This window comes from Theobroma umbraticum, unplaced genomic scaffold (assembly GCF_002168275.2).
Source record: "Theobroma umbraticum cultivar Fairchild unplaced genomic scaffold, ASM216827v3 scaffold_147.0, whole genome shotgun sequence".
Classification (NCBI taxonomy): Eukaryota; Viridiplantae; Streptophyta; class Magnoliopsida; order Malvales; family Malvaceae; genus Theobroma; species Theobroma umbraticum.
Genome location: NW_018397259.1, coordinates 10,527,054 through 10,545,341, shown reverse-complemented (window position 1 = coordinate 10,545,341; position 18,288 = coordinate 10,527,054). Strand labels below are relative to the sequence as shown.

At 39.0% G+C, this 18,288-nt stretch overlaps 3 protein-coding genes across 5 annotated transcripts; 1 reads left to right on the top strand and 2 right to left on the bottom strand.

The window, feature by feature from the left end:
- Nucleotides 1–1,231: 1,231 nt before the first annotated feature.
- Nucleotides 1,232–8,421, top strand: LOC110414649 (pleiotropic drug resistance protein 3-like). The gene is made up of 23 exons (XM_089783279.1): nucleotides 1,232–1,261; nucleotides 1,376–1,484; nucleotides 1,577–1,661; nucleotides 1,788–1,947; nucleotides 2,035–2,111; nucleotides 2,187–2,240; nucleotides 2,360–2,450; nucleotides 2,562–2,864; nucleotides 2,956–3,236; nucleotides 3,420–3,733; nucleotides 4,156–4,316; nucleotides 4,407–4,510; nucleotides 4,965–5,118; nucleotides 5,185–5,319; nucleotides 5,422–5,495; nucleotides 5,577–5,909; nucleotides 6,002–6,292; nucleotides 6,408–6,491; nucleotides 6,575–6,708; nucleotides 7,092–7,319; nucleotides 7,458–7,629; nucleotides 7,748–8,002; nucleotides 8,110–8,421. The coding sequence occupies exons 3-23, from the start codon at nucleotides 1,578–1,580 to the stop codon at nucleotides 8,374–8,376; spliced, it is 3,756 nt and encodes a 1,251-aa protein (XP_089639405.1). The 5' UTR covers nucleotides 1,232–1,261; nucleotides 1,376–1,484; nucleotide 1,577; the 3' UTR covers nucleotides 8,377–8,421.
- A 116-nt stretch (nucleotides 8,422–8,537) lies between these two features.
- Nucleotides 8,538–10,646, bottom strand: LOC110414651 (S-adenosylmethionine synthase 1). The gene is made up of 2 exons (XM_021425967.1): nucleotides 10,491–10,646; nucleotides 8,538–10,072 (listed from the first exon to the last, which is right to left on the bottom strand). The coding sequence occupies exon 2, from the start codon at nucleotides 10,060–10,062 to the stop codon at nucleotides 8,881–8,883; it is 1,182 nt and encodes a 393-aa protein (XP_021281642.1). The 5' UTR covers nucleotides 10,063–10,072; nucleotides 10,491–10,646; the 3' UTR covers nucleotides 8,538–8,880.
- Nucleotides 10,647–11,552: 906 nt separating this feature from the next.
- LOC110414650 (uncharacterized) lies at nucleotides 11,553–16,452 on the bottom strand. Of its 3 annotated transcripts, XM_021425964.1 has the most exons (8): nucleotides 16,327–16,452; nucleotides 15,224–15,432; nucleotides 14,656–14,958; nucleotides 14,082–14,290; nucleotides 13,939–13,987; nucleotides 13,768–13,857; nucleotides 13,610–13,672; nucleotides 11,553–13,430 (listed from the first exon to the last, which is right to left on the bottom strand). In XM_021425964.1, exons 2-8 carry the CDS (start codon nucleotides 15,389–15,391, stop codon nucleotides 11,784–11,786), a joined length of 2,529 nt encoding a protein of 842 aa, XP_021281639.1. In that variant the 5' UTR covers nucleotides 15,392–15,432; nucleotides 16,327–16,452; the 3' UTR covers nucleotides 11,553–11,783. The 3 variants fall into 3 exon arrangements, with proteins under 3 accessions (XP_021281639.1, XP_089639406.1, XP_089639407.1); XM_089783280.1 differs by lacking the exons at nucleotides 15,224–15,432; nucleotides 16,327–16,452 and adding an exon at nucleotides 14,561–14,593 and having other exon boundaries at nucleotides 14,664–14,792; XM_089783281.1 differs by lacking the exons at nucleotides 15,224–15,432; nucleotides 16,327–16,452 and having other exon boundaries at nucleotides 14,664–14,775.
- Between the last annotated feature and the right edge of the window lie 1,836 nt (nucleotides 16,453–18,288).

Below are 18,288 nucleotides of genomic sequence, written 5' to 3'. Positions count from 1 at the left end.
TAAGCTAGCATGATAATATGATTATTTGAAAATTTTCATTATTCACATCAATGTCATATCAGTATTATTTGAATATAAAATGACAAGTAATATATTCACTTATGATAATTAATTAATTATTAGTCACAAAAATTTATTTAATTTAAAATAAAAATATAAAAATTTAATTAAATCTAACAAAAGAATAAAAAATTTATTTAAATAGTTTAAAAATTATTTAAGCATTATACTTAACATATATAAGTGTTGCATGCCAAAAAAAAAAGTTAGAATTTAATGAGCTGGCAATTTGCAGATTTAAAAAAAGACGTGATTGGTTAGTGGGTTCCGATTATGAAGAAAATGTGATTGGTTAGCTGGTGGTGATCGTACTAAAGAAATAGCACGTGGTATGCTGTAGTTAGGTCGCTACCGTCACATCTTAAATGCGTGACCTTTGATGTTGAAACTAATGTCGGCTTCACGCAATATACACTTAAAACAAGAACATCCTCTCCTTGGATACGAAACCACTCTATGCTTACAAACAAAATGGGAAATATTCTACTTTGAATCAATCCAATACTCAACACAGCCACACCGAATAATGGCACATGACTTGCGTTTTAAGATTTTGAAGCTTTATGTATGGTTTAAACTTTAAAACTTACTGACCGACTCCTATTCAATTCCTGGTGGTTATCAACGTCTTGTCAATCCCCGCTGCGTACTGACGATATATACTAACTCTGGATCAATGGAGACCAAAAAGTAGCGCTGCACATGACATAATGGCATCCATGGTCGAGTCAGAAAGAGAAAGTATTGAAGTAGAATCAGGGGATGAAGCAAAACGGGTCGCAAGGGATCCTACCAGGCTTCGACCTCATGTCTTCATAGACAAGCTCATCAGAAACATTCAAACTGATAACCTTCAGTTGTTGCACAACATCAGAACAAGACTAGACAGGTAATTCTATTTCTTTTTTTCCAAAGGCAGGTAATTGTATATACTTTTTTTCTGGTACCATATGCATATATTACTCCTAGTCCTAGCTGCTAGTAAGCTGCTGCAAACTTAGACACACCTAGCTAGTAAACTGATAATACGCATGCCTGCTGCCTACATGACCAACCGAGCCAAACTGGCTTTTGCAGAGTTGGTGTCAAGCTGCCTAGAGTGGAAGTGAGATATAAAAACCTCCGTGTGGAAGCAGAATGTGATGTAGTTCATGGGACGCCGCTACCCACACTCTGGAATTCCCTAAAAAGCCTGGTTTCAGTAAGTGTATCTATATCTATTATCTATATATCATCGATCGGGGATGTGGCATTTTCCAGACTAGATTTTCAAGATTTATGTACATATATATTGTATTTGGATGTTGTTTCGCAGTACCCTGCAGCAAGACTGATGGGTTCAAAGTCACACCAGGCAAAGCTATGCCTTCTCACTGATGTCAGTGGCGTCATAAAGCCTGGAAGGTTACGAATCTCTTCTTAAGGTTAAAACTGGTCAAATGGTTCTGGTGAAGGATACCATCCATTTGACAGTAGAACTAATGTAGCTAACGTACCATCAGCTAATTTCTGGCAGGATGACTCTACTCCTTGGTCCTCCAGGGTGTGGGAAGACCTCCCTGTTAAAGGCGCTCTCCGGAAATCTAAACCAATCGCTTAAGGTATCGCCTATGCAATAAAATTTTATTTTTGGCAACGTTTAAATGAATTCCAAATATAATGGAACATATCCATATTTTTTTTTTCTGCTAGATAAGTTGACTGTTGGTTGCCTTGGCTTCCACTAGGTCACCGGGGAAGTTTCTTATAATGGATACAAACTAGAAGAGTTTGTCCCCCAGAAAACTTCTGCATACATAAGCCAAAATGACCTGCACATTTCTGAGATGACAGTGAGGGAAACACTTGATTTCTCAGCCCATTGTCAGGGTGTAGGAAGCCGAGCAGGTACACATGTTTTCCCCAAGCTCCACCTAGCTAAGCATAACTTTTAGTTTCTTGCAAAAGTGATAGTTAAACTACTGGTTTTTAAAGACATCACGATGGAGGTCAGTAGAAGGGAGTTGGAAGCAGGAATTGCTCCTGATCCAGATGTTGATACTTACATGAAGGTGCGTATGCACATGGCGTGTTATTGCCAACATCTGTCAAATCAATGAACCGTGGTTTATTTTCACTTTTCACAGGAAACATCTGTCAAAGGACGAAAAGGAAAACTTCAAACTGACTACGTACTAAAAGTAATTATCCTTAAACAGTGCTTAATTACTCAGGCTTCTATCCTTGGGAATGCATAATCGTAACAGTGCTTCCTGCTTATAATACGTAAACTTCTACTGTTTCCTGCACTTGTTATCAGATCCTTGGACTTGACAGTTGCGCTGAAACATTTGTCGGTGACGCCCTAAGAAGAGGTATATCTGGCGGTCAGAAGAAGAGATTGACTACAGGTTGTGACTTAGCTTTAGCAAAATAATATATAGCCATTCACCAATTTCAACCAACAAAAAAAAAAAAATTTCTGCGAGTTGTGATTTAAACTTCAATCTCAAATTATGCAGGAGAGATCGTTGTGGGTCCCATAAAAACTTTGTTTATGGATGAAATAACCAATGGCCTTGACAGTTCCACTGCATTTCAGATTGTTACTTGTCTTCAGCAGCTTGTGCATATGACAGATGCTACTTTGTTGGTTTCACTGCTTCAGCCTGCACCGGAAACTTTTGATCTCTTTGATGATATTATCTTAATGGCAGAAGGGAAAATTTTGTACCATGGACCGCGCGATCACATTCTTGAGTTCTTTGAAAACTGTGGGTTTAGGTGTCCTCAGAGGAAAGCGGTCGTAGACTTCCTTCAGGAGGAAAGTGAATTAATCCAGTTTATTTCTATTACCTGCAATGCAGTCTCTTGCTTCTTCAAAATTAAAAGCATTTCGCCTTCGAACATTGCAGGTTTTATCAAAGAAAGATCAAGCACAATACTGGTACAGCACTGAGCTACCCTACTCTTATTTTCCCGTCGATATGTTCGTCGGGAAATTTAAGGCATCCCCCTTGGGGAAGAAGATAGATGAGGACCTCTTAAACCCATACGATATGTCCCAAGGCCATAAGGATGCTCTTTCCTTTAGTGAGTATTCCGCTTCTAAATGGGAAATCTTCAAAGCTTGCATGTCAAGGGAGCTTCTTCTTTTGAGAAGGAACTCAATTTTCTACGTGTTCAAAATAACTCAGGTGAGGACTCGTTCTGTGTAAATATGTAAGCTCTTTCATTTCTTTTTTCATCAATGAAGGTTCATGCTAAAACAGTTTCAAGCTTCAAGAACATGTTGATAGAACTGAAGACTGAAAGCGCTGAAACTGAAATCAGTAATTAATTAAACACGCTTAATCATTAGAATTGTCTTCTTTTGGCAGCTTGTGATCATAGCATGCATCACAATGACTGTATTTTATAAGTCACGGATGGATATTGACATTCTTCATGCAAATTACTACCTGGCGGCGCTGTTTTTCACTCTTATGATACTTGTGGTGGATGAGGTTCCTGAGGTGTTCATGACGATTTCGAGACTCCCTGTGTTTTACAAGCAGAAAATGTTATGCTTTTACCCAGCGTGGGCTTATTCAATTCCAGCCGCTATTTTGAAGCTTCCCATGTCATTTCTGCAATCCCTGATTTGGACATCTATCACTTATTATGTAACAGGATACGCTCCTGAGGTTTCAAGGTGGGTTCCATGAAAATTTTAAAATATTGTACTGGAATGAGATCAGGACTTTCTTAAAACTTCATGGTTATGTTTCTCTTGGAATGAGTAAGCAGAACAAACAAATTATGTGGTAGTCTGTCAGGAAACTGTATCCTAGCTAGCTAGGAAGGGAAAGGGAAAATATAAAAGAAAGAAATGCCTACTAATTTATCTGTTAAAAGTTGGTCGCCTTGATAGTTATCAGGAACTTGAGATAGAATCTTCTTTTTAACAATGAGAAGCGCTACTCTTGTCATGCAACCTAACCCCTTCAGAGGGGAAAAAATGGCAATACTATAGAAGGAGTATGAAGAAACAATTTTCATTTCATTCTTAAGCAAACAAGATATTAATTCTTCTGGTTGGAGAGCCTAAACGTTGATAATTTGCTTTCTTTTCAGGTTCTTCCGCCAGTTTATCATGTTTTTTGCTGTGCAGTTATCAGGAATATCTTTGTTCCGTTTCGTGGCCTCCGTCTTCCAGACTTTTGACTCTTCTGTGGCAGCTTCTAGCCTAATAATTTTTCTACACTGGTTATTCTGTGGCTTCATCATTCCGCGGCGTAGGGTTCTTCCTACCTTTTTATTCAGTTTATTGTAAAATGATTCCTGTAAAAGGATGCATACTTATTAATCTGTTTCATTGGTTGCAGCATCCTGGCCAGGTTGGATGAAGTGGCTTTTCTGGGTTTCTCCTATGTCATATGCAGAAATAGGGCTTTCTGGAAACGAATTTCTTGCCCCAAGATGGCAACAGGTGATATTCCTATTTATTGGTTTAAATGGTAGTTATTGTTCAGGTAGGTAAGCAACCTTCTTCAAAAGAATGAGGAATTCTCACAGATTTCTTGCTAATACAATAGTTGAAGCAAGCATGAAGTGCATCAGCTTGAATGACTTGTCCAAAATTTGACAGTTAAAGGTTAAGTAAATAAAGCACACAAGTTATTGGTTTCTTTAATCAGTGTACCCCTTTCCTCCCAAAAGATTTCTTCCATCAGCCACAAATAGATGGTGCTCCTGCTGTTTCTCCAAGTATATTGTTTTTTTCCAAATTTTTAAGCTAAATGATGAATCCCATCTACCTTCCATTCCTGCTGAAAACTCTTAGCAAAATTAGCATTACTTGTAAACCTGTAAACGATGCTTACTTTAACTGCTGAATGATTCAGAAAGTGTACTCTTTTCTCCATTGATTATTAATTTTGCAGATGTTAACCATGAGCACTACAACAGGGCAAGCAACACTAGAGAGCCGTGGATTATACTTTGATGAATATTTTTTCTGGATATCAATCGCCGCATTGTTTGGCTTTGCTATAGTTTACAACATCGGATTCACCTTGGCCTTAAGTTTCTTGAAGCGTAAGTTTGTCTTTTTTTTCCCCAATTTTCTTTTATTCAATATTGAGGAACTTGAAACACATGCAGCTCCTGGATCGTCTCGCATTATTATTTCCCGTGACAAGCTTTCCAAGATGCAGAATGGAAATTTTAATGGGGTTGCAAGTGTGGCGAAGGGAGTAAGCCATTCGGATTCCAGTGATAGGGAACCAGCTAGTAAAGGTTGTTTTGTTGTCTTCTTCTTCTTCTTAGTTTTTCTTCATAAAATTGTGCTTTCCTATCTCATTTTCATCATAATTTATGGTTGCTTTGTCTCCATCACAGGCAGGATGGTATTACCTTTTGAACCTTTGACATTAACATTTCAGTATGTGCAATACTATGTGGACACCCCTCTGGTAATCAGACACATTCTTCTTTGGCAATGAATCATTTTTCATGAACCATTGAACATTGAGGCACTGTTTTGTTGGTCCTAGGAAATGAGAAAAAAGGGCCATGCTCAGAAAAAGCTGCAACTCCTTTCAAATGTTACTGGAGCATTAAGGCCCGGTGTCCTAACAGCACTGATGGGTGCCAGTGGAGCAGGAAAAACTACCCTTCTGGATGTTCTTGCAGGGAGAAAAACTATAGGTTGCATAGAAGGAGAAATTAAGGTTGGTGGGTATCCTAAAGTTCAAGAAACATTTGCAAGGATATCTGGTTATTGTGAACAAAATGACATACATTCTCCACAAATCACTGTACAAGAATCTTTAATTTTTTCGGCTTGGTTGCGTCTGGCTCCTCGTATTGACTCAAAAACTAAAGCTGTAAGACTCCATTATAAGAGTGGCCGTTTTCCATCTAAAGCTAAATTTGAGATAAGTTTGTGATCATGAAGGTGCTTTGGTGGGTTTTATAGGAATTTGTTAAAGAAGTCCTTGAGACTATTGAACTGGACGATGTCAAGGATGCCTTGGTTGGCATACCTGATCTTTCAGGTTTATCGACTGAGCAGCGCAAGCGACTTACAATAGCGGTGGAGCTCGTTGCCAATCCTTCCATAATTTTCATGGACGAACCTACATCTAGCTTGGATGCACGAGCAGCAGCCATTGTCATGCGTGCAGTGAAGAATGTAGCTGATACAGGTCGAACAATTATTTGCACAATCCACCAACCAAGCATTGATATATTTGAAGCATTTGATGAGGTAATAATATAACTGATATCGTGAGAAGATGTCCATTTTACAAGAATGAGTGTTTTTCCTTTTATATACTATTCTAGTTTTTCTTTCATAACAATACCTGTTGCTTTCATTGCAGTTGATTCTTCTGAAAAATAGAGGGAGTTTGATCTACTTTGGTCCATTAGGACAACATTCTTGTAGAGTTATCAAGTATTTTGAGGTTAGTTCAAACTGTATTAATTGCTTCGAGCAAACAGGTCTTGATCGACCTTGATCTTCCATTCTCTGTATTCTAACTGACAGAGTATTCCCGGGATGCCCAAGATCAAAGACAATTGTAATCCAGCAACATGGATGCTAGAGGTTACCTCCCCACCAGTGGAGGCTGAACTGGGAGTAGATTTTGCACAAATTTACAAGAATTCTACTTTGTATGAGTAAGTTCAATTACTCAGTAGTATATTAATTGTGATTTCTACAAAGTTAAATAATTTATTAGTGCCTCAAATGCATTTCTCTCATATTCATCACCAATGACAACCTGAGGAAGACATAAACCAGTAATATCTGTCTGAAAAGCGTATGGCAAGACCATTTTCTTTTTCAAATAGTTCAAATCCCTCCATTGTTGCAGAAATTCATACCTGAAGCATTATTTTCAACTACTTGCAGACCTCCTGGTATTAGATTGACTGTATTGTAGCATCTTGGCAGGATGCTGCCTTAGCTCAAGTGTTTCTAGAATGAAATAATTGTCTTTACAAACTGGCGGATTGACTTATATATTTCATTTCTTCCTTTTCTCTCTTTTTGTTGGTAGGAACAATGAAGACCTTGTAAGGCAGTTGAGCAATCCACCTCCTGGTTCAAGAGATCTTCATTTTCGAACCCAATTTTCACAAAGTTGCTGGGGCCAGTTTACATCTTGCCTATGGAAACTAAACTTGTCCTATTGGAGAAGCCCCGCATATAACTTGACACGTTTCCTGCAGACTGTTATAATATCTCTGGCTTTGGGATTAATATTTTGGAACCAAGGAAAGAAAATGTAAGAATGGGGGCAAACCGGCATAGGAATCATCCATTTCATGGATACTTATACATAGGCATCACTTTTCCTCAGCAGTTAAATCTGCAGATAACTAACTTCAATTTTTCTATCTTATTTTCCATTTTAAATCCCCAGAAAAAACCAGCAGAATTTGTTCAATATTTTTGGTTCAATGTATTCTGCTGTGGTCTTTCTGGGGATGAATAGCAGCTCATCTGTCCAACCGTTTGTTGCCACAGAGAGAGTTGTTATGTATAGAGAAAGATTTGCAGGGATGTACTCTTCCTGGGCTTATGCACTTGCACAGGTACATTCCTGCTGCCAACTGACCACCCTAAGTTTACACCATAAGTTGTACTATGAACTCATTTTGGTTGAGTAGCTTGTCTTCGGAATTTCTTGACAGACCTTAAATTATTTTGCAGGTGACAATTGAGGTACCCTATCTATTCATCCAAGCTCTTGTGTTTGAGATGATCACATACTCCATGATTGGCTACTATGGATCAGCATACAAGGTTTTGTGGTACTTCTATGCCATGTTCTGCACACAGCTCTACTTCAACTTTTTTGGAATGTTGTTTGTCTCATTGACACCAGATGTCACAATTGCTGGAGCTTTATCCTCTGTCTTCTACCCGATGCTCAATCTTTTCTCTGGCTTTCTGATTCCTCCTCTGGTAAGTCATTTTTATCCCCTCAAGTCTCATAGAAAGGCCAGTAAAGTACTTGACAGTAATTACTATGAGATATTAACTTGGCTGGCTATCTGGTCTTTCCACTGCAGAAAATCCCGAAGTGGTGGATCTGGTTGTATTACCTAATGCCTACATCTTGGACATTGAATTGTTTGCTCACTTCACAATATGGAGATGTGAATGATGAAATCATGGTATTTGGTGAAGCCAAGACAGTTGCTTCCTTGCTAGAAGATTATTTTGGGTTTCACCATGACCGCCTAGCAATTACAGCAATATTTCTGATCCTTTTTCCCCTTATTTTTGCATTTCTTTTTGCATTCTTCATTACACGTTTAAATTTTGAGCGAAGGTGAATTTCTCCTTCTAGCTCAGTGACAAACTTTCCTTGCTTCTGTTTCTCTCACTTTCTAGCAGAGTTCGCAAAGAGAACAAGATTGTATCTATTACCAAAATGAAACTTCATTCAAATGTCACGACCCTTCCATTAATCTAACTTGGGAGCAGAAGACGCAAATGGAATCAATAATCAAATTTCATTTGTCTCAACAAGCATATGCATTCAATACATAAAAAAACAGCTCTGCAGCAGATCATCTCTTGCATTCTATCCTTATGTTATCAGCAAATCAGGTATACAGGCAACCAGGCTGCTCCTCTCCACAAATTTTCATCGACTCAGACTTGGGAGTGCTTGTATATATTCTATTGTATATGGAAAAATGGTATAAAAATAATAATGAGTAAAACGGAACTCAAAGAAGGACAATTTCGGAGAAACACAGACGACCAACAAGACATCACTTAGAGAGCAGCTGCCAAGAATAAACGCATTATTGATTTAACAAATCAAGAAAAGTTTAGTCTTGAGGTTTCTCCCACTTAAGGGGCTTCACTACCTCCCATGTGAAGTCAGGATCATCTCTTCCAAAGTGTCCATATGCAGCAGTCTTCAGGAACCTGCCATTGCCACCTCTCTGGAGATCCAAATTAATGGATATCATACCGGGCCTGAAATCAAAGTTTTCCTTCACAATCTTCAGAATTTCCTTGTCTGAGATCTTTCCAGTCCCATATGTGTCAACGAACACAGACAAAGGTTCAGGCACACCAATTGCATATGAGACCTGGACTATACACCTGCGAGCAAGACCATTCGCAACAATGCTCTTGGCGGCCTGCCTAACAATGTAGGCACCACTTCTGTCTACCTTAGTAGGGTCCTTGCCAGAGAAGGCACCACCACCATGAGCTCCCCAACCACCATAGGTGTCTATGATGATTTTGCGGCCAGTAAGACCTGCATCACCATGAGGACCACCTATGACAAAACGCCCTGATGGGTTGAGATGGAAGATGGTCTTCTCGTCAAGGTACTTGTCGGGGATGACTGGCTTGATAACATGCTCTTTGAGGTCTGCAGCAATCTCATCATTAGTGACAGTTTCATCATGCTGTGTGGAAATGAGAACAGTGTGGACACGAATTGGAACCATGGCACCATTGTCATTCTGATACTCAACAGTGACTTGAGTTTTGCCATCAGGCCTCAACCATGGGCAAATTCCATTTTTGCGAACTTCAGTGAGGCGGGCGCCAAGCTTGGTAGCAAGGACATGGCTAAGAGGCATTAACTCAGGGGTCTCATCGGTGGCATATCCAAACATGTGACCCTGATCACCAGCACCAATCTCCTCAGGGCGCTTGGTAAGATGACCATGAACACCCTGAGCAATATCAGGGCTCTGCTGCTCGATGTTAACTAAGACTTTGCACTTATCAGCATCAAGACCCACATCATCGGAGACAAATCCAATGTTACGGCAAGTATCACGCACAATCTTCTCATAGTCTACCTTAGCTTTGGTAGTGATCTCCCCAAAAACCATGACCATATTGGTCTTGGTGCAAGTCTCGCAGGCAACTTTGCTTTCAGGGTCCTGTTCGAGGCAGGCATCAAGCACTGCATCAGAAACCTGATCGCACAGCTTGTCAGGGTGACCCTCATTCACTGACTCAGAAGTAAATAGGAAGGTGTCCATATCTCTAAATCTGTTGAGCACAAAATATTGAAACAAAAAGGCTTAAGATGAATCTAAAAATAAATAAATAAAAAGGAAGACAAAACATACAAACCATACATTCAAATATTTAGGCCTATATTCTGAATTGTAATTCACGAGAAAAACTAGCATAAAGTCAACTGTCAAACTCCCAGAATTTCACATTAAATCAGGCAGAAAGATGATATTAGCCCCTAGAGTGAGATTGTATCACGACGAGTTAGAGTTCTCATTATGAAAACGTCAGGATCCAGATGCTACTCCAAAACAGACCCAACCCCAGAATAATTCCATATATCAAAACGCAAAAAGTTCATCACTTTAAAAAGAAAAGGGATAAAAAAAGATTGAATTTTGAAAATAGCCAGAAAAAGAAATGAAGATGAGTTAAATCTAATAATACTGACCTTAAAAAGTGTTGGGCTCTCTTAAGGTTGTGATTACTCAACACAGGCACAGACAGGCTACGTTTGAGTCTTGTATTTATAGACAAAAGAAAACTATACTGGCATTCTTCCTCTTCTAAGTGGGGTCCAGTTGTTTCGAAGTGTGAGATGGTGGCTGTTGGATGGCACTGGATCAACGGGTGGGATTCATTGGAGTCGGTGGCCGAGAACGACAGAGCTCCTCAACTCAACTCCATGGGTCACCGGGAGAGCCCGTTGCATGTGCTTTTCACCAACCCCACCCCTGCTTTGGACAGGTAAAATGGCTCAGCTTTTGCCAATTGCCACCCAAATTCCCATATCCATGCACTGCAACTGCAAGCGTGCAACAGAACAGAGCAAGTCTAGTCTAGTCTATTCATACGAAAAAGTGTTTTCTTCTCTTTCTTGGGTTCTTCTCTCTTCTGATTGAGAGACAAGAAATCATCCATACGTGGTGAAAACTGGTACCTGTAATGGAACCTTTTACTAGGTAGTACGAATCTATAAACAACAAAAGCAAAGCAAAAGACCAAAGCACTGTTGGGTTGGTTCAGAATTGACGGTCCTTCTTCTGAGACAAGTTGCCATTAGAGTCTGCGGCCTACACTGCAGAGAACGAACTCAGCGGCTGCAGTTCGTGGGCAGGGACCCACGAACTGACACGAGGCAGTCGAACGCGGTAGGTGACGTGGTTGGTGCAAAGGTTAGTGACAGTGACAAGTTAGCTGATGTGGCATCCTGCACTGCACAAAAATCAACAAGAGCAGGATCCCGCGGACACCTAACCCCCTTGAATTTGCATGAAAATGTCTGGTTGGCTCCTTTTGATCAAGTGCAACCACTTAATTTCTACCAATTTGAATGCTTGAATTCAAGCATGATGTCATGAAGATGTCTACTTCTGCTCTATTCTTAAATCATACCCTGGAACTTTGTCTTACTTTTGTTTGCCATGTTTTGGAACAAAATAACATCCGGGTCTCATTTTTTATTTAATCAATACGATTTATTTCCCCATACGCATTCATAACTCTGTTCAAATAATCCAAATACTGTAACTCGGCGATTTAAGAGGCAGACAAAGTCGAAAAGGGCAAATTTTTGTAACATCTCCCCAACTTTCATCAACTTGATACAAAATTGTGTTGGATTTTGTGGAACAAAATGAGGGCATGCACACCTACCAAGCCATCACCACAATTCCATTAACATCTTGAAGAAAAGCTGCTGGGGAGGCAATGATCACAAACGAGCAAGCTTCTACTGACTGTATCATTTTCCTTGGTTCATTGCCATGAGTCTCCGCCCTCCACCATTTCGCCATACACCACAAACCGGCAATCCTTCAGGTGGTTCCCTATTTTCATCAGCTTTTTCCTCAATCTGATCAGGACCAGGATCAGAATCTCCAACATCTGGACGTTGTGCAGCTGAAGCATCACCAAGGCGGTTTCTAAGGAACTTGGAGGCCTTTTTCCCTGGCTTATTTCCCCCTCCTCCAGATGGCAGATTTTTATTCGAGCTACCACCAGCTGGCTGAGAACCATTGTTACTCCCCAGCTGCGTTTGAGAATAACTGGGGAAATGTGAGTTAGCCTCTTCATCAGCGAAAACCTTAAATTTGCCTTTGGCAGCATGACGTCCATCGTTCCGCAAGACTTCTGCTTCTTCCACATAAGGCTTCTGGTTTAATAGCAAAACTTTCGCCCCATCATAAGCACCATTTGCCAAAGCATGTTTTAGACCACTAATGCCAACTTCTCCACACTTTTCTTTTCCTTTCTTTGACGTTTTTATGTTTTTTGATTGACCACCATCATTGCTTGGACCAGTTTTGTGGGAACGGCTTCTTCTCATGTTAAAATTGTATGCCTCCTCAAGTTCTCTCTGTTTCTGAACATTGGGGCACAGCCCAGCTATCTCAAGAACAAGATGTGACAAACCAAACTGATGCACGTAGGCAAGATACTCCTCAGCGTTAATAATACCCTGGCGATATTCAGCAGTTATTCCTTTGAATGCAGAGTATTTGTCCTTATCAAATTCGAAAGAAGCACGGATCTTTTCCACTAAAGCCTTGTTAGCAGATTGAGCATCTTCCACTTTAGGTGAAGGCTGGCTACTCGTGGGTGCATTCTTAGGAGCATTAGCAGAAGAAACTGAAGGAAAATTAGAAAGGGAGTTAACAAAAAAGCCTCTGTCTACAATATTTGGAGGCTCAGCGGCAGAGTGGCTCACCTTTCTGGTGCCAACCGAACTCCTGGACAAGCTAGAAAAATTAGCTGTAAGTCCCAAAAAAGTCCCCTGTGCAGAGCTTACATGACCAGATGGCAAAGATTCCTTAATCCTAGAGTGCTTACTTTTGGAAGAACTAGATGAATTCCTTGATAAACGTGAGAAATTTATCGCAGGCCTGGACTGGTGAGAACCAGTAGCTGACATCTTAGGTTGAAGACTTGCCGCAGGCCAAGCCTGAGCAGTATTAGGAACAGTTAAAGTCCCATTGTTTCGGCGACGTAAGCAAGCAGCCATGCTGCTTCTAGCTGATCCTTCTGAACCATTTCTAAGTTTTTGTTGACTACTATTTGATGCTGCAGTAAGGGGAGGAAAGGATGAATCGTCAAGAGGTCCATTCCTAGAGTTTCCTAATGCTTGGCAACATCTTGAAGATGGCTCAGAGTCCAATGTAGCTAATGCCTCAAAAGGGCCAACAATAGAGGCAATTCCATTAGTCTCTTGGTTATTGACAACCACTTCGCCACTTGTCGAAGTATAATGAAAACTTTCAGCATTCGCTGTCGCTAGACTAGCTTGCATTGCCAATGACAGTTGACTATCGAATAAATCAGACTGTGAACCATGTCTCCTTACACGATGATCTTGTTCATAACTCCGCCGGTACTGGAAGCTGATTGGTATCTGGATATAATGGAAAAAGAAAGTAGTAGAAATCTACAATATCCTATTGATATAGAGTGGAAGATTAGAAGTGAGCAAAAAAATTTCAAAACAGAACATTGCAATTAACGCATCAGACCAACATAATGTGTAAAATAAAAGGATTAACATCAATGAGAATTCAAACTATCCAAACCCACCTGTAGTGCAGCATTACGCTTTGACCGAGACATGCGCCCACCATGTTCAACAGCATTGTGCCTCTACAGAAATTTTTCTTTGTTCTTTTAAAAAAATGCATTGTAATTAAAACAAGAGGAACATGTACACAAATATAACAATTGTGCCACACTGTCACCTTCAGTTCAGATTCAGATGCAAACACAATAAATTTTTTGGCAAGACAAGCCTCATCCTCACATAAATGATGCTCTTGACGAAAATGGATCTGCAGCAGAATTTCTGATGCTATGGAGAATCATAAAATAAAAACTAGAACAAGAAAGGTAAACAAAAAATAACTACTAACCTCCATGTCATCATAATTTCTATAGTATTCATATTGTCCTGGATGCCGCCTGCATTGAGCCACAAAAATTAGATGTATGGAAGAATTAGAAAACCTACATCGCAGCCTCTGAACTATTATTATATCCCACTAGTTTGACTTACCTTTGGCATATGTGGCAAGTATAATGTTCAGTAGACATATGCAAATAGAGTTCATTCTCCCCATAGAATGGATTTTGACAGAATTCACACATAGGATGTCCCATAAATCCTCCCCTTTCACTTTCACTGCCATCAACCTCTGAGTCACCTGTCTCTATATGCTGAGCTAGTTGTGCTCTTGTATATAACTTTTGCTCACACATAAAGACCTGGCTCAAAAATTGAAGATAACGTCAATTACATCATTGTGCAATCATCACTGTTCATGTCCCTTTAAAGATACGAGAATCCTAGCAAACAGGGGATGTATATAATGAAATTTCCAACAAGGGGGTAAATGAGAAGATGAAAAACAAAGATCAACAATAACAAAAAATGGAGAACTTTAGAGATCAAACTCAATTATTGCTCCTCCCACAGAATATTTCTAGCAGGTTATCAATTAGAATTCAAGAGGTAATGTTGAATCTGAAAGCCACCTGAAGATAATCTTCTAGCATAGTTTCCAATTCCTGTCGTAAGAAACACATCCATTTTATTTCATCACTCAATATGTCACACAATTGCATCTCACCTTCCTACCTTCCAAACACAGACTGCACATAAGCAGCCTATGCCGGTTGAGCAAGTGACTCTTAAGCTGCTCCATGTTCTTGAGCTCTGCTCTCCTCTTAGACCCACCATTCCACTGTTCATCCTTCTTATCGCAAACAGTACAGGATAGCCTGCACATGGCTTTTATCATCTTGTAGTGATCCAGATCATCAATGTATGCTTGTGTTCCTTCATGATACCAGTAAGGCCCAACTTGGCCCTCAATTGGATCAGCTGCAAAAGCTGAGAGGTCATTTATCACCTTCGTATAATCTCCCATAGCCTGGAAAATCATTAAAAATACACTTAAACAAATATTATTTCCATAATTCAACATGCAGCGTAAATATAGTTCTGTGATGGAACAAAGCAGAAAACTGAGAAAAGAAGCCAATTATGGGCAGCAGCACCAGAAAATTCACAATTGTTTCCAAGAAAGATGAGGTGTTTCCTCCAAACAGATCTTTTAGATGGTCAAACTAACCAGTAAACCAAAAATAATCACTATTATCAGATATGAGTCTCAAGAACCGAAAAGAATGACTAACTTTGGTTATAAAGATGGTTTTCCATTCAGACTTGCAAAGGCAGCATCGGCAATCATCGCAGATGAAGCGTAGACGAATGATACAAGTGGAGCAGACTTCCCGATGGCCACATGGCCCATATGCAACCCACTCAAGTGTGTCAGCACAGACAGCACAGCTATCATCCATTTTCTCTCTGAATCTGACCAAACAAAAGAAATGTGAAAAACCTGCCAACAAAACAAATTTGTGCTCAGCGTATTAGCAATTTATGCTACATTGTATAACGGAAAATTTCGTGTTAAAGGGTGGATCCATTTCTAATTCAATCACTCACAATGTCCCCCTTTAGTGGAGCCATGAGTTACTAATCACCTTTCTCATGACGAAATCATGTTATCATGTTGTGATCACCATCAGAGCATCATCAAGGTAGCAAAGACCAATCTTTTTCTCTTCCCATCTCACAATCACTTGCAAGCAAAAAAGGCAAGTACCATATGCAAGGGTTCAATTTCAAATCTATTTGGCTCTATATTTAGTTTGAAACTTCACACTATCGTACGGATTTGCAACATGACTTTAGCACTCACAACACAACATAAAGCTAAAAACCCTAACTTGTATGAAACAGCAACACATGCTTCAACAAACAAGAACAGTATCAGACCACTTTCAATAAGACTTTAATCTTCAAACTTTAAGCTGAAACTATATTTTGATTCAATTTTTTTAAAAAATTTAGACTTTAATTCACATAAGGAGGCAATGCAAGTAAAATTCCATCCAAATTGAGCTCAAAATATAACAAAAGAAAAAAGAATCAGTGAAAAGCTCATAAATCTATTAATATAAGCTAAATTGCAATAATAAGAACTGTCTGATCACTCCCTCCACAGTCTACTCACAGAATCATCAAAAAATAAAAATGAAAAAAAAAAGAATACAAATCAAAATTCATAATCTTTGCAATAAATCAATGACGTCTTAATTAAACAGAAAAGAGGAAGATAGATTAGATATAAGAAGAACAGATCCCCGATGAATCAGAATTCTAAAGAGAGGGAAAACGAAAAATGCAATTAAAAAATTCATGGCGAAGGGAGGAGACAGCGTTTTCTTACCTTTCTATTATCTGTTTCTGAAAATTTTCTCGCACGAATGATCGAAAAGTGTTGAGTTTTTATTTTCTCACGAACCAAACAGAAAAGGAAACCAAGGGCCTGTCTTCGTAAATGTTAACCATAAACCGGGTTTTGGTCAAAATTAAAACCATTTATCTAATCAAGGTCACTGCTCATTTACTGCAGTAGAAAACAATGCACCCGTATTTAATATTTTTATTTTTATATTAAAAAATATTAATTATTCATTAGTTTAATGTTCAAAAAGACTTTAAATTATTTTTAAAATATTAAATTAATTTTTTATTATATTCAATTAATTTTTTATTTTAAATTAAATAAATTTTTATAATTAATAATTAATTAATTATCAATAATCAAAATATTCATTATCATTTTATATCTTTAAAGTATAATTATGACATATTAAAATATTACAATACTATCATATTATTATTATATAATATAAAATAATAAATAATATTTTAATTAAATTAATTATTAATTATAAAATTTTATTAATTTAAAATAAAAATATATAAACATAAATGAACATAATAAAAATATAAATATTTATTTTAAAATTTTTTAAATATTATGTAATATTTATATTATAAAAATTAAATTTTATCTTAATTTTTATCCAAAAAAATAAAGTCCACAAGGACAAAAGCCTAATCAAGCAAGGGAGGATTAGTAACAGAGTCCTAGAAACAAGGATCTCCCTTGGCCCTTGACCTTGTTCTGTCTGAACAGCCTCTTTATAAGCGAAACCCAGGTTCACTAATTGCCCGGACAGTAGAAGTAGGCCATCATGTTGGGTGGTGGGCTCCAATCCAAACCATCTGCTCAAAATCCAAAGGTTGCGAATGCAAGACGTAGGCAATTCACTCTCCCCGATTCCCTCTCCAACAGGGCAGCCATGGCTGAAATCTTTAGCAATATTCTAGCTGACAAAGGCAAAACGAAAGGGTTATGATTGGTTGGTTGCTTCAATCTTCAATCCCTGCTTGTGATTTCTGTGGGAAAAGGGCATGTCCCAAGTGAGAGAGAAATGGGGTTCCACCGATGAAACTCTAGTTCTAGTTTTAGATTCCTCAGGTGATTAAACTAGACTTTTTGGTTGCTGAAAGCCCGAAAGTTTCAATGAGCATTAACTGCTTGTTGGACCTTGAATTACAATATTCAGAAACCTCTACTTACAGTCACAGGTAACAGGATGATTTTTGGAAACATAGAAAAAGTGTCTGTGGGAACTTTGTTTCAATGGTTTCATCTTTGCAATTGAATGATTCCTTCCTATTAAAACCTTCGTTTTTCTGCTATTGCGAAAGTTTCCGGGAGAGATCAGAGGCGGGGGTGGAAAGTTTGAACAGGCCATGCATCAGAAATTATATTAAGCAAGTAGATGGACTTATTTACATAGTAATAATGGATTCAAAATCTGAACCTGGAACCTTAATGTTCTGATAAAGCCAATAGTCAAGCGTGAAGGATGGCCATTAGCATTCACCGAAACATGGAAGGTGCTACTATTAGACACACACATTGTTCTACAGACACCAATCCTACACACGCACACTGGAAAACACCAAAACATAACAACAGCTTGAAATGTAAACCTCCAAAACTCCATAACTGAAACTGACTCAAAGTCAAAGCCCTAAAAAACTTGAAATAACAGCACCGAGCGGCTATCATGGTGGTGTGCCGGTGCCTGTGCCGGTGCCGGTGCCGGTGCCAGTGCCAGTGCCAGTGCCGGTGGTGCCACCAGGGATAGTAGGCTGGACACGAACACATCCGGTCCCAGGGAAGGCACAAAACACTGATGGCCCGAGACCAAAGCCAACACCTCCGCCAGGGGTCGGAACGAACCCACCACTTGTACCAAAGCCTCCAAGGAAGTTCTGAGGGTGGTCAACTTCTTCTTCCTTGAGCCTTCTTCCTTCGGCATTTGAGGCG